Source organism: Macaca fascicularis, chromosome 2, assembly GCF_037993035.2.
Source record: "Macaca fascicularis isolate 582-1 chromosome 2, T2T-MFA8v1.1".
Taxonomy (NCBI): Eukaryota; Metazoa; Chordata; class Mammalia; order Primates; family Cercopithecidae; genus Macaca; species Macaca fascicularis.
Window position 1 is genome coordinate 31981782 of NC_088376.1, and position 12718 is coordinate 31994499.

The window sequence follows — 12718 nt, forward strand, 5'->3', positions numbered from 1 at the left end:
CCACCCGTGGTCATCAGCCCCTGCCTTCTGTGTCCTGATGAAATTAGTCTCTTGTTAGATTTGGGAAAGAGCCCAGGGTTTGGGGTTTGAAAGACTCTTGGCTGTGCCACTTACTGGCTTGTGATTTCTGGGGGATCCACTTAATGCTTCTGGGCACAGAACCAGTGCCACCCCCTCCCATCAAGGTTCGGAGAGTCACATGAGATGGTGAAGGTGAAAGGCCCTTATAAATAAGGGATACATGCCTGTGGCTGCTGTCATCCTTAGAGGTGGATTCCCGTGGATTGTTGTGCATGCAGCGGTCCCTGCACTTTGCCTTTCCTGCTGCCCTGGCAAGTGGGCCTCACGCTGGCCCAGAGGTGCCCTGCTATTAGTACCCAAGCCTGAGCGAAGCTTGAGCAGCCTTGCCCAGATCTAGGCATCTGGATGGAGTAGCCTGGGGCCCTTCTACCCTCCTGCCCTGCCTCGCCACCATGGTGCCCACTGCCTCCCTTCCCAATGCGAACCTTTCTGCTTAGTCCCTTCTGCCCATGACCTCAGCAGCCTGCAGTCCCCACCCAGTTTGAGCTGCCCAGCCAAGTGTGATGCCACTTGTTCCTTCCAGTGCAGCTAACGACCAGCTGCCTCTTCCTCCTACATCTAGCCCTTGGAACCCCAGATTTTCAGCTAGGCTCTAAACTCTTCTCTCCAGACCACAGGTCTCCTGGGACAGCAGGGCCCAGCCAGTCCCCTGCTTACCCTCAAGACCTGGGCTCTCTGGGGCCCCACCTGAAGGCAAACTGCAGCCTTCCATCCTGTGCCTGAGTCCCCATGCCCAGGCACAGACCTCAGGGCCGGACACCTGCCTCTTTCCTCCCCACTCCCTAGTAGCCTGGCAAGGCCTGAATGGACCAGGCTCCCAGGCCGGCGGGACTCAGCCACCCCCACCCTTGGGCCCCACGCTCCCTTAACCTGCCCTCGCTTTCTCCTCTGGTTGGCTTAGAGGTCAATACAGTGAACATATGTATAACAGGAGGGATCTAAATGAGACAAAGTAGGGGAAAGGGAGAGACGAGAAGACAGCCCCGATGCTCCTTGGGTGCTCTGCCAGTACAGTCCTTCAGCTACTCCCAGAACGTTCTCAACCCCTTTGGGACTCACTGTCCCATGTCTGGAAAAATCTTCCAGCTGCTCATGGCGGAGTCACAGAGCAGCTGAGAAAATTTAAACAAACATGGGGCTTCTTTTTGGAATCTTTGGTGCTTGCTCACGTGAGGATGTGTGTTGGAGAATGAGAATATTAAAACATCAAAGGACATCACTTTTGGACAGTTTCTCTTGGCTGGTTTCCATGTGGGTAGAGAAAGGACTGGGGACAAGGAGATGATGGGACAGAGGAGTGTACAAGGGTTACGCATATGCAATCAGGTTTCTCCCACTATTTCATTGCTGCTGATGCTTTGGAGGCTCTTCGTTCCAATGCTGTTTCCTTTTCCTGAGAAATTTATTTCTGTCTCTGGCTTCAGTCTGGCCCCCTGGGGAGGATCAAGCCGGGAAAGCTGTCAGCACCATCCACCTTTTCTGAGGGGCTCTGTCTTCCTCCACTGCACCCCCAGCATTCTCACTTCTCCTTTGGTCTTCCCCTTTTTCTGGTTCATTACGCATTTGGGAAAGTTGTGTTTTTGTCTTGCCATTGAGTGCCAGTTCCTTCTGTGTGATCAAGTGTTACCATGTAGTTTTGGACTTTGGCCACTTCCAAATTCCCCACCTACTTCTCCCATACAGAGGCTGTGATTTTTTTTCTTCTTCTTAATTCATTTGCATTTGTGCTTGACTGTAGCAGGCTGTAGCGAGTGGTGCTGTGGCCCATGTTGGGGTCACCTTTGGACAGCTCTGGCCAAGCCCACAGCTTCCTTAGCCTCTCTACCTGCAGACATTCTCGGGAATGGGCCCTGGGGAATGAATGATTCAGGAGTGACTTTCAGTTTATGAGGATAAATGTCCCATGTTCCTTGCCCTTGGTGGGTGAATCTGAGGTGTGTTTTACATAGTATCTCAGGGCCCCTGTTGGGATTGAGCCCTAGTTGCCCCAGTGGTAACATGCTCTTCAGTGCATTCATTCACTGGTATCATCTCCATCTCCTCCCTGTTTTCCATTCCTACTCCTTCCCTCTTTCCTGGGATCTCTTCCCAAATAAACTACTTGTACAGGAAAGCTTGCAGGGTCTGCTTTAGAAGGAATCCAAATAAACCCAGGAACTCACTAAAACCTTGCTTATCCTCTTGCCCTCAGTAGCTGCAGCTTTTAATTGAACCCGTGACACCCAGGACTGGAAAACACCCGATCATCCAGTTCACCTCCTGCCCACCCCAGCCCCAATTTATGGCTGGATTCCCTCCATTACGAACCTCCTCTGTGTCGCTCCATTTCTACAGTTTGTATTTTGAACTCACAAACTAGTCTAGTGATTGCCAGCTCCATACACCAATACCTAATTTCTGGTGTGGAAGTACTTCCGGCCTGGGGATGGCTTCCTGAGTAAGCAGGAGGGCTGAGAAAAGCAACTTGGGATGGGAGGATGAACAGGCTAGAACTGGTGTTGAAAATCCAGGTGCCACTTCCAAAGATGGGCACCTTGCTTTCCTAGTTGTTCTACTGGATGGAAACCCTAAAATGACTGCTGTTTGTTCAGGTATTGCTGATGACAAAGTAATATGGCCCAGCGTTGTCCCTAGAGATCTCTGCTGGTGTTCGCTCAGATGGGGCTGTGAGAAGACTTTGTGACCTATGTGAGATAATTTTAGATGTTAGATGAACGTATTTGGTGTTAATGTGCTTTATCGTCACCCCTTGTTTTTGGCAAGTGGTAGTGGACTGCCGTCACAGTCATGAAACAAAGTTTCCTTTTAAAAAAAAAAAAGTATTTGTTTAAATAAAGGAAAGTGAGTCCATTAAAAAAAATCAACTAGTACTTGGATACCACAAAACATTGTGAGATATTGAAATCTGAGAAACAGCATCAGAGAGTGTGGGTTCAGGTGTCTCATGCAGGGAGCATGAATGTGCTTTGTCCTTCTTGCTAATGTCAACCATTGTTTATGACCTTTAAATTCTTGTTTCAAAGAAGGGTGGGGATTTTCTTATGATTTAACAAGATATTTTTGGAAACCAAAGCATATTCCTGACTAGCCTGTGTAAGCAAGACTTTTTAAGCTGGGTCAACTGATTGCTTGACTAAATGAGGAGCACAAAAATAGACTCTCAGACTTAGATTGAAATTCCAGGTATTTGCTTCTGGAGGCTGCTACTGCTAACCCATGCCCAGCCGCACGTAGGCAGGCGCGGCTCAGCTGCTGGGTGGCAGTGACTATTGATTGCTGAAGAACTGAGCTATAAATGAAGGAACCGAAAGCTCAGCGCCTCATCCCCAGTGCCTTCTTGGCTGTTTGGACCGACCTGCCACCCCAGGCAGGAACTCTCATTTACGGGAACATATTTATTTTTACATATCAATGATGTATTTTTGATGTACTTGATTAAGTATTATGGGTTCAGCCCCAGGAAACACTACTGCAGTTTATAAATAGTGAGTTCAGGAGTGTACAAGGTTCCTGGAATTAGAGCAGTATTTTTGTTTTTATGTGTCTCTGTACATTTACTTTTTCAAAGACCACTCTCTCCCAAATATGTCTGCTTTTATTTCTAAAACACATCTTTGTATGACTTTCTAGAACCATCTGCTGTGTTCTTTTCTCAAACACCTAGCTGTGCACAGTAATCCCAGATAACAGCTATTCATTATATTCCAGATTAAAAACCTAAGTCCCCCATCAGAAGCCCAACCTTTCAGGTCCATGTTACTTTAAGCCAGCCTCAACTTACTACTTGGAATGAGGCTTTATTATCTGGCAGCAATACAGCCTCACAGAGATTTCAGTGTTCATCATATCATTTATTCAGGCTCCTGAGAGGTTCCACTAAACCCGATGAAGCAGATTTTTATCATCAGTTGACCTCTTCTCTCTCCACTGCCTTTACAAATCCCAACAGAAATGGAGATCTTCACCCTTTTCAACAAACCGAAAAGCCATCAGAAGTGCCGGCAATACTACCCTGTCACCATTCCTCTCCGTGTCTCCAAGAATGGCCAGACAGTGAACGGCTTGGACGCCAACTGGTTAGAGCACATGAGCGACCACTTCCGGAAAGGAGGCGTGCTGGTGAATGCCGTCTTCTACCTTGGAACGGTGAACGGTATGTTTGGAATTCACAGTCCTCGGTGGCCCTTTGTGAACTTTGCTTCTAACTCTTGAAATCTTAGTCCCTCTTCAGAGCCTGCTTCACTCAGAAAGCTCTGCAGCCGATAACTGTGCTGCATTTTATTTCTAATTAACACATCTTGAGGAACTTTCCATAAAGCCCAGGGCCTGTGCTCTCTAAACCTCTCTAGGAGTCAGCCAGGTATCTTCTGAAATGACAGAGAAAGTGGAGTGATTCTATTTCATGGAAGGTGGCCTCAGTCTCTGTTGCTTTTAAAGGCTTTTAAAAAGATTGTTCCCTGGATTTGTTAATTACCCCCTGGGATTGTGCCATTCCAAAGTGCAAATTGTTTGTAGACACTATTACAGTTGAAGTAGCAGTAGCAGCACCTTGAAATTAACAGCAGAGAAATAAATTGAACAGCCTGGTTTCTGTAAGCTTCACTGAGACACACACTGTTCCCAGGTCTCCCAGCACCCGGTACGCCCTCCCCAGTAATGTGTTGTCTCTAGTGGTTTGCTGCATGGGATAGCACTATTGATGTCAGCTCTCCTAAGGCAGAAAGTCTGCCCACAGTGGGAAAATGTGTCAAACAAAGAAAGGGCTTTGGGTTAACGAGAAGGCAAGTTGAGTCACCAGAGTGTGTCAAATCCGGGAGGCAATTTGGGGAGTGGGACCAACGTGCCAGCACGTGCGTATCCTGAGGGCTGCCAGTCAGCAGGATTCCTAAGTGAAACCTAACATCAAATTTGTCAATCCCAGGAAAACCTGGCAGGGGGCGTCAACAGTACCGTGTGTTGTTGTTGAGCCGTTTTCTCTCAAGCATTAGCAGAGTCATGAACAGAGTTTGGATTCTACAGTGTTTGCAGTCCTTGAAATGCCAGCAAGCATCCTGAGAATGAGACCATTCTGAATTCTAAATGAATGTACTTTAAATCATCCAAAGCCTTAGAACATGATAGAGAACAGACAGGTCTTAATTTTGCATGCAAGTCTCTAAGTATCATTGTCTAATGTTGACATGTTATCATAGTAGCAGCAGGCGTTGTATAGTGTAATGGTCCATAACCATTTGTTGAATGCATGAATGACACCAGAAAGGTGATTGGCTTGTTAAGAATACATCCAGAGCAGGGCTGTCCAATAGAAGTGCCCGTGATGATGGAGGTGTTTGTTCTGTATCTGGGTTGTCCAGTATGGCGGCCACCAGCTGCCTGCAGCTACTAAGCACTTGAAATGTGGATACTGCGGCTGAATAATTGAGTTTTAAAATTCATTTAACTTTCATTAATTTAAGTTTACATAACTCTATGTGGCTAGTGGCTAGGGTCACTGGTCAGTGTGCACTTGGTCAGTGCAGTTCTAGAATATCATGTCTTTAATACAACTAATGTAGGGTTACTTCTGTGCCCTAGTGGCAAGGTGGGTAACCTCTCTCTACACAAGGAAGCCCTCCATGGGTACCTGCAAAGTTCCCCAAAGCCAGGGGTTGTCACAGTCTGGTTTGAGATGCATCATAAAACACCAGTCGCAGTACATGCTTGGGGCCAACTTGGGACAGATGTTTACAGCCTGACTTACCAGTGTTAGGGGAGGCCAGGGAGGAACCTTTGGCTCCCTGTTTCCTGCAGGGACACCCCATTGCCTGTCTTGGGTTGTGGCAACAGTGGCTCCTTTCATCCCCTCTTGGTGCCCATAGATGCTCTCTGTGGCCGTGCATAGTTTTACATTCCTCCCTAGGAAACTGATGGTTAGTTGTTGAAGGTGTATAGGGAGGTGCTGGAGATAGTGGATACCCAAGTGACCACTTGGAATTTCTTCCCCTCTTAGGAAAACTAGGGCATCAAAAGGAAGGTTTTCTCTTTGACCCCACTGCCTGAGCATGTCAGGGGCCCTAAGACCCCCAAGAAAGAACACCTGGAACGTTCACAAACCCATTTACTGTTCCTCTACCATCATGGTTTGGCGATCAGGGCTGAGTTAGCCCCCTCTACTCCCCGTCACCCCACTCTTCAACCTGGAGTCCAGAAACGCAGACAACTTAGACAGCTTTTTCTTCAGATTTGACTTGAGTGTTTGAAATACTGTTGTAGCCTCCCTTGGCTTTAACCGCATTAAATTCATTCTTCCTGTCCTGAAGACAGAACATGAAATTTCCCCTGGCAAGTGCAACTATGAAGTCCTCCACAGGGCCCAGGCATCTTCCTGTATGCAGCCCATATCTTAAAGCTCCACCATAGCTGTTTGTATCTATGTCAGGGAGGGCTGCAAAATTCTCAGAACAAAATGAATTGAAACCCACTCTGATTTTAAACACAATTTCACCGTTTATATGTCTTTTGGGAGGGAGAGTGTGACTGGGAGTAATGCTTACTGGGTTAGGGTGTTTCTGCTCTGGAAAAGTTCAAGGTTTCCGTTGGCCAGGGATGAAATACGTGTGTGTTCTTTTCCCAGAATTAAGAAAAAAAATGGCAAGCTAATCATAATCATAAGAGGAACCTATTTCTAATGAGATAATTAGTGTCCTTACAAATAAATCTGGCAGAGCTAGAAGCACATCTTTAAGCTGTTTGCCATCTGGAAAGGCACCAGTCATGACTCCTAAATAGAAATTTATATTCCAAAGTATTTTCCACAGAGTCATAAAGCTCATGAGAACTTTGTCCCATAAACAAGGTGATGTTTCAGCCCAAATTACCCAGTGCAGACTCCAGAGCTTCTGTTCTGGAGGCATTACTCCCCTCCCCATGCCTCCCACCCCAGGACATAGAAAGACTTGTACATTCCTCAAGTTTGGGCTCCTGCTCATGGTCTCCAGGACTCCTCTCCCTGGGTCATTCATTAAACCTTAGACTGACCAGGTGTCTTGGGCTGGGGGAGGCTCTGCCCGTGAGCTCTGGCAAGCTTAGGGCACAGAGGAGGGGCGTAGTGACGACCGTGGACACCTAGCGGGTGCTCTGTGTGGGTGTTGGGCTCAGCAATTCAAACTTAGCATTGACTTCATCCTCGCAATACCTCAGTGAAGTAGGTACTGTTGTTATGCCTGTGTTATAGCTGTGGAAACTGAGGCACAGAGACATTATGTCATTGTCAAGGTTACTGGCTAGTAAGAGCAAGAAGGTGACAGAAGAAAGAAGGGAGTAGGCAGATAAAAGGACCATGAGGTGGGCGGGATAGAAGAGGAAAGACGTGGCTATGCTGGCAGGAGTTGTGGCCCCCAGCAGGACTTTGGCGGCTCTCCTGGTGGGGAGAGGAGGACTCCAGGGTCACTCTAGGGAGGTGGCAGGACCCGATGGAAGCAAGAATGAGTCCAGGGGCCACACAGCAGAGCAGCCAGGCACTCAGGAACATGTCGGCCAGTGAGATGAAAGCCAGGCTCTCTATTTCTAGAGGATGGGAAAGACTAGGAGGAGAGACCCCAAGCTGAGCTGGCTGTTGTGGAGGAGTTAGGTGGGAGTCAGGAGTTCGGGATAAGATTGAGGCTGCCCAACCCTGAAGACCCAGTGAGGAGGCTGATTTTTCACAAGGCTTCTGGGCCTGCAGAATTGCTGCTGCCATCACCAGCCACTGAGGCTGCTGCTGCTGCCACCATCTCGCTTGCCCTGCCTTGCCTAGCATTGCTCTTGTTCTGTCCTATCCCCTGCCCCCAACTACCCTCTTTGCCCTGCCTTCCCTGCCCCACCCCCCTGCCCACTCCTGCTCCTTGTTCCTCATACCCTTGGCCTGTCCTTGCCCTTTCCTACCCTGGCAGTCCTCCATCTCTTTGTTTCAGAAATGGCCTTTGCAGCTGATTATCCAAACCAGAATCTTCTCCAGCAACAGTCAGTGTTTGCGGTGACTGTATCCTCACTTCTCTTTTTGCCTAGAAGAGCTTTTTTCTTTCCCTGACTGCTTGAAAGGAACCTAGCCTCTCATTCTGCAGAATGGCCTGCATGATGGCTTCATCTGATCAGCGCTCATGGTGTCACTGATCTTATTTCTCCAACCTCTATTTCTCGTAACCTGGAAGTTAGTTCTAAGGCCTTGATAAATTAAGAATTATGACAAGAATCTATTCCAGGCAATGTGTTCTCCATGCTGCATCTCATAGGGGTCACATGACACCCAGATGTCTCTCTGTTCCCACCTTTTTAAAAGATTAGGTCTCCCTTGAGACTTTCTCCGGTGCCCCAGCTGCATCTAAATCCAAGTTAACACTTGGTATTTATACCACCTTTTTTGACACCTAGCGTATCCTCCATAACCATATATTTGCAAGATACATATGTAAACCACATGTACATGGTTTAAATAAATATGTATTAAATATGTGGGGTGTACATTTTATATAGACATATTCACAACCAACCCCCCAGGCAGGTCCTACTTTTTGTACTTTCTTAACACCACGGTGCCTGTATTCAGAAGGTGACTAATGATAATTCTGGATGATGCTCAACAATGTCAGTGGTGATGAGGGGAAAAGCTGATATTGGAGTGTTTCACCAGGAACCAGCAGGTTTTGGGGTGGGACTGGTAAAAGAGGGAGAATGAAGTAGTAGCAGGTGTTTCTGATAGCCACTCCCTTGGGACACCACCCGTCTCCAGGAATGTCTGGCCTAGTGGTTACAGGCAGGCCTTCTACTTCAAAGAAGCCACTTAATAATGTAGGGGCTAAATTGCACATATGCCATTAAATGCATTTTCTCATGTGTCCATAGGACACTTTTAAAAAACTTTTATTGCAGTTTAGCACACACGTAAAAAATTGTACAGATCATAGGATATAGCTCAGTGGCTTTTCACATGGTGAACACATCCATGTCACCAGCACATAGATCAAGAAATAGAACAGATCAAGCCCCTAGAAGCCCCTGCATGTCCCGCACTGTTTCTATCCCCCCGGGGTAATCACAGTCCCTACTTGAAACACTATTGATGAGTTTTGAACTGTATACAAACTTTATACACTTGTCGTTGTGGAATTCGTCCACATTTTTACATGTAATTGCAGACCATTTTCTCTCATTGCTGTGTGCTATTCCATTGTGTCAGATACACAGCTATATATATAACTTAGCCATTTACAAGCAAATTTTTATTCTTTTTTTTTTTTTTTTGCCCCATATAGGACAGCATGGCATCTGTACAGATGTAGCCCCAAACAGAAGCCCTAAGCCCATCTCATTGTGCCCTGACTGAAATCTCATCCTAACCACCAAGGCAGAGAGAGTATGGTGCAGTGGTCAGAAAACACCAGCTCTGCAAGTGTAGAAACGTAGCCTGTTTAGCACCTACCCCCAGCTCCTCAAACAGGGTCTGCCTCATCATAGTAGTAGCTCAGTAAATGTCTATTGTTGAAAACGGGTAGGTTTTAGGATCAAACAAATCACATTTCAGATCTGGTTTGACCCTTGTATTCCATATGAACATGGACTAATCATTTAACTCAGTTGTCTACCCACTAAAAGGGAATGACATCTCTTACAGAATTTTGGGGAGGATTCAATGAAAAGCCTTGAGTGCACCTGGCAGAGTGCCTCCCATCCAGCTAACACTGAATCAGAATGTTTCTTCCCTATCTGGTCAGTTAAATGGTGCTACAACTTGCAAGCTAACCCTTTTCCAGCTGAAGAGGAGTAATATCTTTTCTAGATTATTCAGTGCCTCAAATTGAGAATGTAGAAAGGCAGGCAGACCCAGAGCAGCAGTGAGTGTTCAAGAAGCAAGAGAAGGCAGCAGCCTTGCTCATTCTTTGGTTAATAGAGCAACTTAGCTGCAGGGTGATTGGGAAGCAACATGGCACCGTTACCTGGGATTGGTTGAGCAGTGATTACATTTGCCATGGGATCACATGTCATATGACTGCATGTGCAATTGTGCTTATGCAGTTGGCCAGTGCCAATCCTGGAATCAAGGTGGTGCCAAGAGCACTGCAGCCTCTGATCGAGAGAAGGCGCCCTCAGAGAGCCAAGAGCATCTGTTATGCCAGCTACTCCAGGGTAGACAGTCTAGTCTAGTCTAGCTTGTTTAAAGGAGAATAGTAACACTTTGTTTTTAACCCTGCAAAAATAGACCAAATGCACTGACGGCTTGTCATGGCGTGCACATTCAGGCTAGACTTTGGCAAAGCATAGCACCCTAGGGCTGAGCCTGAAGGTTAGCTTGATAGACAGAGTCTTAATGTCTCAGAGGCTGCAGAAGAGTGGTTGCCTCATAGAATTTGCCTCTTTTCCCACATCCTTCTTGTAAGTCATAAGCTTGGAATATTAAGGTGGCCTTTTACCAAAAGACCAGCATCAAATATTTATACAGTACGAGGGCAGATAGCTTTTTGTGCACAGTAGGGAAGCATCTTCGCTTTAATAAAAAATGCAGTGATAATGGAATGTTTTCCATAGATGGAGGGCAGTTTAACCTTTTTACGTTGGAGCCTTCACTCTAAGATAGACCTATTTATACCCAACTCACTGCACATTATAGTGAGGCTGAGCCATGAAGGTAATGAGGAGACAAGGAGTGGACAAGGCCGTCAAAACAAGAGACTCTTTAAAAGCCCAGCTGTCTGCTCTCTGTGGTTCATTGACTTTTTTGCTGTTACAGATAACCAGATTTTGACAGCCATTCTGAACTTCAGCTTCATGGTTAAGTAGGTGAATCAGTGCTCTGGATTCAGAATACTGGAGGATTAGGCTAAGGTGGGGAGACTGGGAAGCAGGCAGTGGATGAGTGTGTTCTGGGTGGATCTGGGTGTGTTCCTCCTTCATGCCCCCAAGCTAGCTGTAGCTTTCCCTGCTGACTACACAGCCCCGTTCCCAGGCCTGACTCAGGAGGAAGGAGAGGAAGCCCAGCAGGGGATGGAGAAAAAGTCTGGATGGGCTGAGTGTCCCCTTCCCTCATCTGGACCTCAGCTCTGCCATGCTCGCCATGGGCAGGCTAAACACCATCAGATAATTTATGTTGAATTAGGCACTTAAATACTTAAAGCACGTGGCAGGCACTTTTAAAGGGCTTGGAGGTTTTCCATTGAGAAGATCTGTAGGTAGATGCTTTGGAAATTTGATATAACATATTTTTGTAGAAGTCTTGAGGAAATGTGTGCTGTGTTGATACAATCCTGATGGAATCATTGTCTTCTGGTCTCAAGCATGCCCAGGTCAGGATTTGGGAGGGCTTTACTCGAAGGGGTCTCTCAGGACTCCTGGAGTGTTACCCAGAACTTAAAAAGTGAGCTGGACTATGGTCCATACTCACCTTGGACCCCAAAATACCTGTGACATGATTTAGCTGTACAGCAGCTGTTTTTCCCTGATCACCTATGAAACATGTCTCTTAGGAGGCCATGGAATAAGCACACAGGAGAAACTTTTCAGCAAAGCAGATGAGAGAGGCAAGCTTAGCACCTGCCAAGGCGTTTGATAACAGACTCTCAGGATAGGAAACAAGAAGCTGGAGCGTGTTATTGGTTTACCCACACGGCTCTTACTTGAAATGGAGAATTACCTTATGTTGGGATAATATCAGGATAAGGCTGCTGTGCTCTTTACCCTTACAGCCATGGTTTTGTTGAACCGGTTAGGCCTCCCTATTATCTGGAATAAGGACCCACGCTAAGCAAAGTACTGTGGTCTTGTTTTTAGGTCTAGGTTGGGCATTGTGTCAGTCAGCTATTGCTCCAATAATGCTGTGTAACAAACCACTTCAGAACTCATTGGCTTACAATGGTAACAATTTACTCTGGCAGATTTTGGGGTTGGCTGGAGTAGCTCTGTTGAGGCAGACCTGGTCTCAGCTGGGTTCCACTGGGGCAGCTCTGCTCCATTTGTCCTTCATCTCCCTAGAACCAACTGGCTAGCTGAGGCATGCCCTCTCAACGTAATGGCAAAGACACAAGAGGCCAAGCTCAACCACACATGTACTTTTTATGCCTCTGCTTGCATTACACCTGCTAATATCCCATTGGCCAAGCAAGTCAGATGAACAGAGCCCTAAGTGGCTGGCCTCCCCACCAGTCAATTTAGTCTTAACCGCCTTCTCTCCTGATTCTGCTGCTCACCTGGTCCTTGACTGTCCTTCATTTACTCTGCATGTCAGGCTGGCTGTCCCTTCCTCCTGGAACTCTCAAACCCTGCAGATCCATATTCCTTGCTTGCTTAGTTCACTTGAAGTGGGGAACCCTACCCTGATGCCTCTTTCAAAAATAGCCACCACCACTGTGTCCACTTTCACTCTCCCCTTGGCCCACTTGGTATTTTTCTAGGATTTGTCACCTCTGACATGGTGTTATTGTCTTCCTCCTCCACTGCAAGGTAAGCTTCATGGAGGCAGGGACTTTGTCTTGCTGCTCGTGAGATCTCTAGTGACTACAGGACTACTTGGCACATAATAGATTCCCAGTAGGTGTCATAATGAATGGCTGGAAGGTTATTCAGGGTAAACTTGAACTCCAGTAACATGTCTCTCACCCTTCTGAGGCCCTATCTTCCATTTTTAGACTCC

The 12718-nt window shown here is 46.8% G+C and overlaps 1 protein-coding gene across 10 annotated transcripts in view; it reads left to right on the forward strand.

Moving 5' to 3' along the window:
* Positions 1–12718, forward strand: part of RFTN1 (raftlin, lipid raft linker 1) — a 203084-nt gene that overhangs the window by 145305 nt on the left and 45061 nt on the right. For all 10 annotated transcript variants that reach the window (XM_045387000.3, XM_045387006.2, XM_074030926.1 and 7 more), the window contains exon 6: positions 4031–4234. In XM_045387000.3, coding sequence (XP_045242935.3) covers positions 4031–4234 — 204 coding nt within the window. The remainder of the gene's footprint in view (positions 1–4030; positions 4235–12718) is intronic.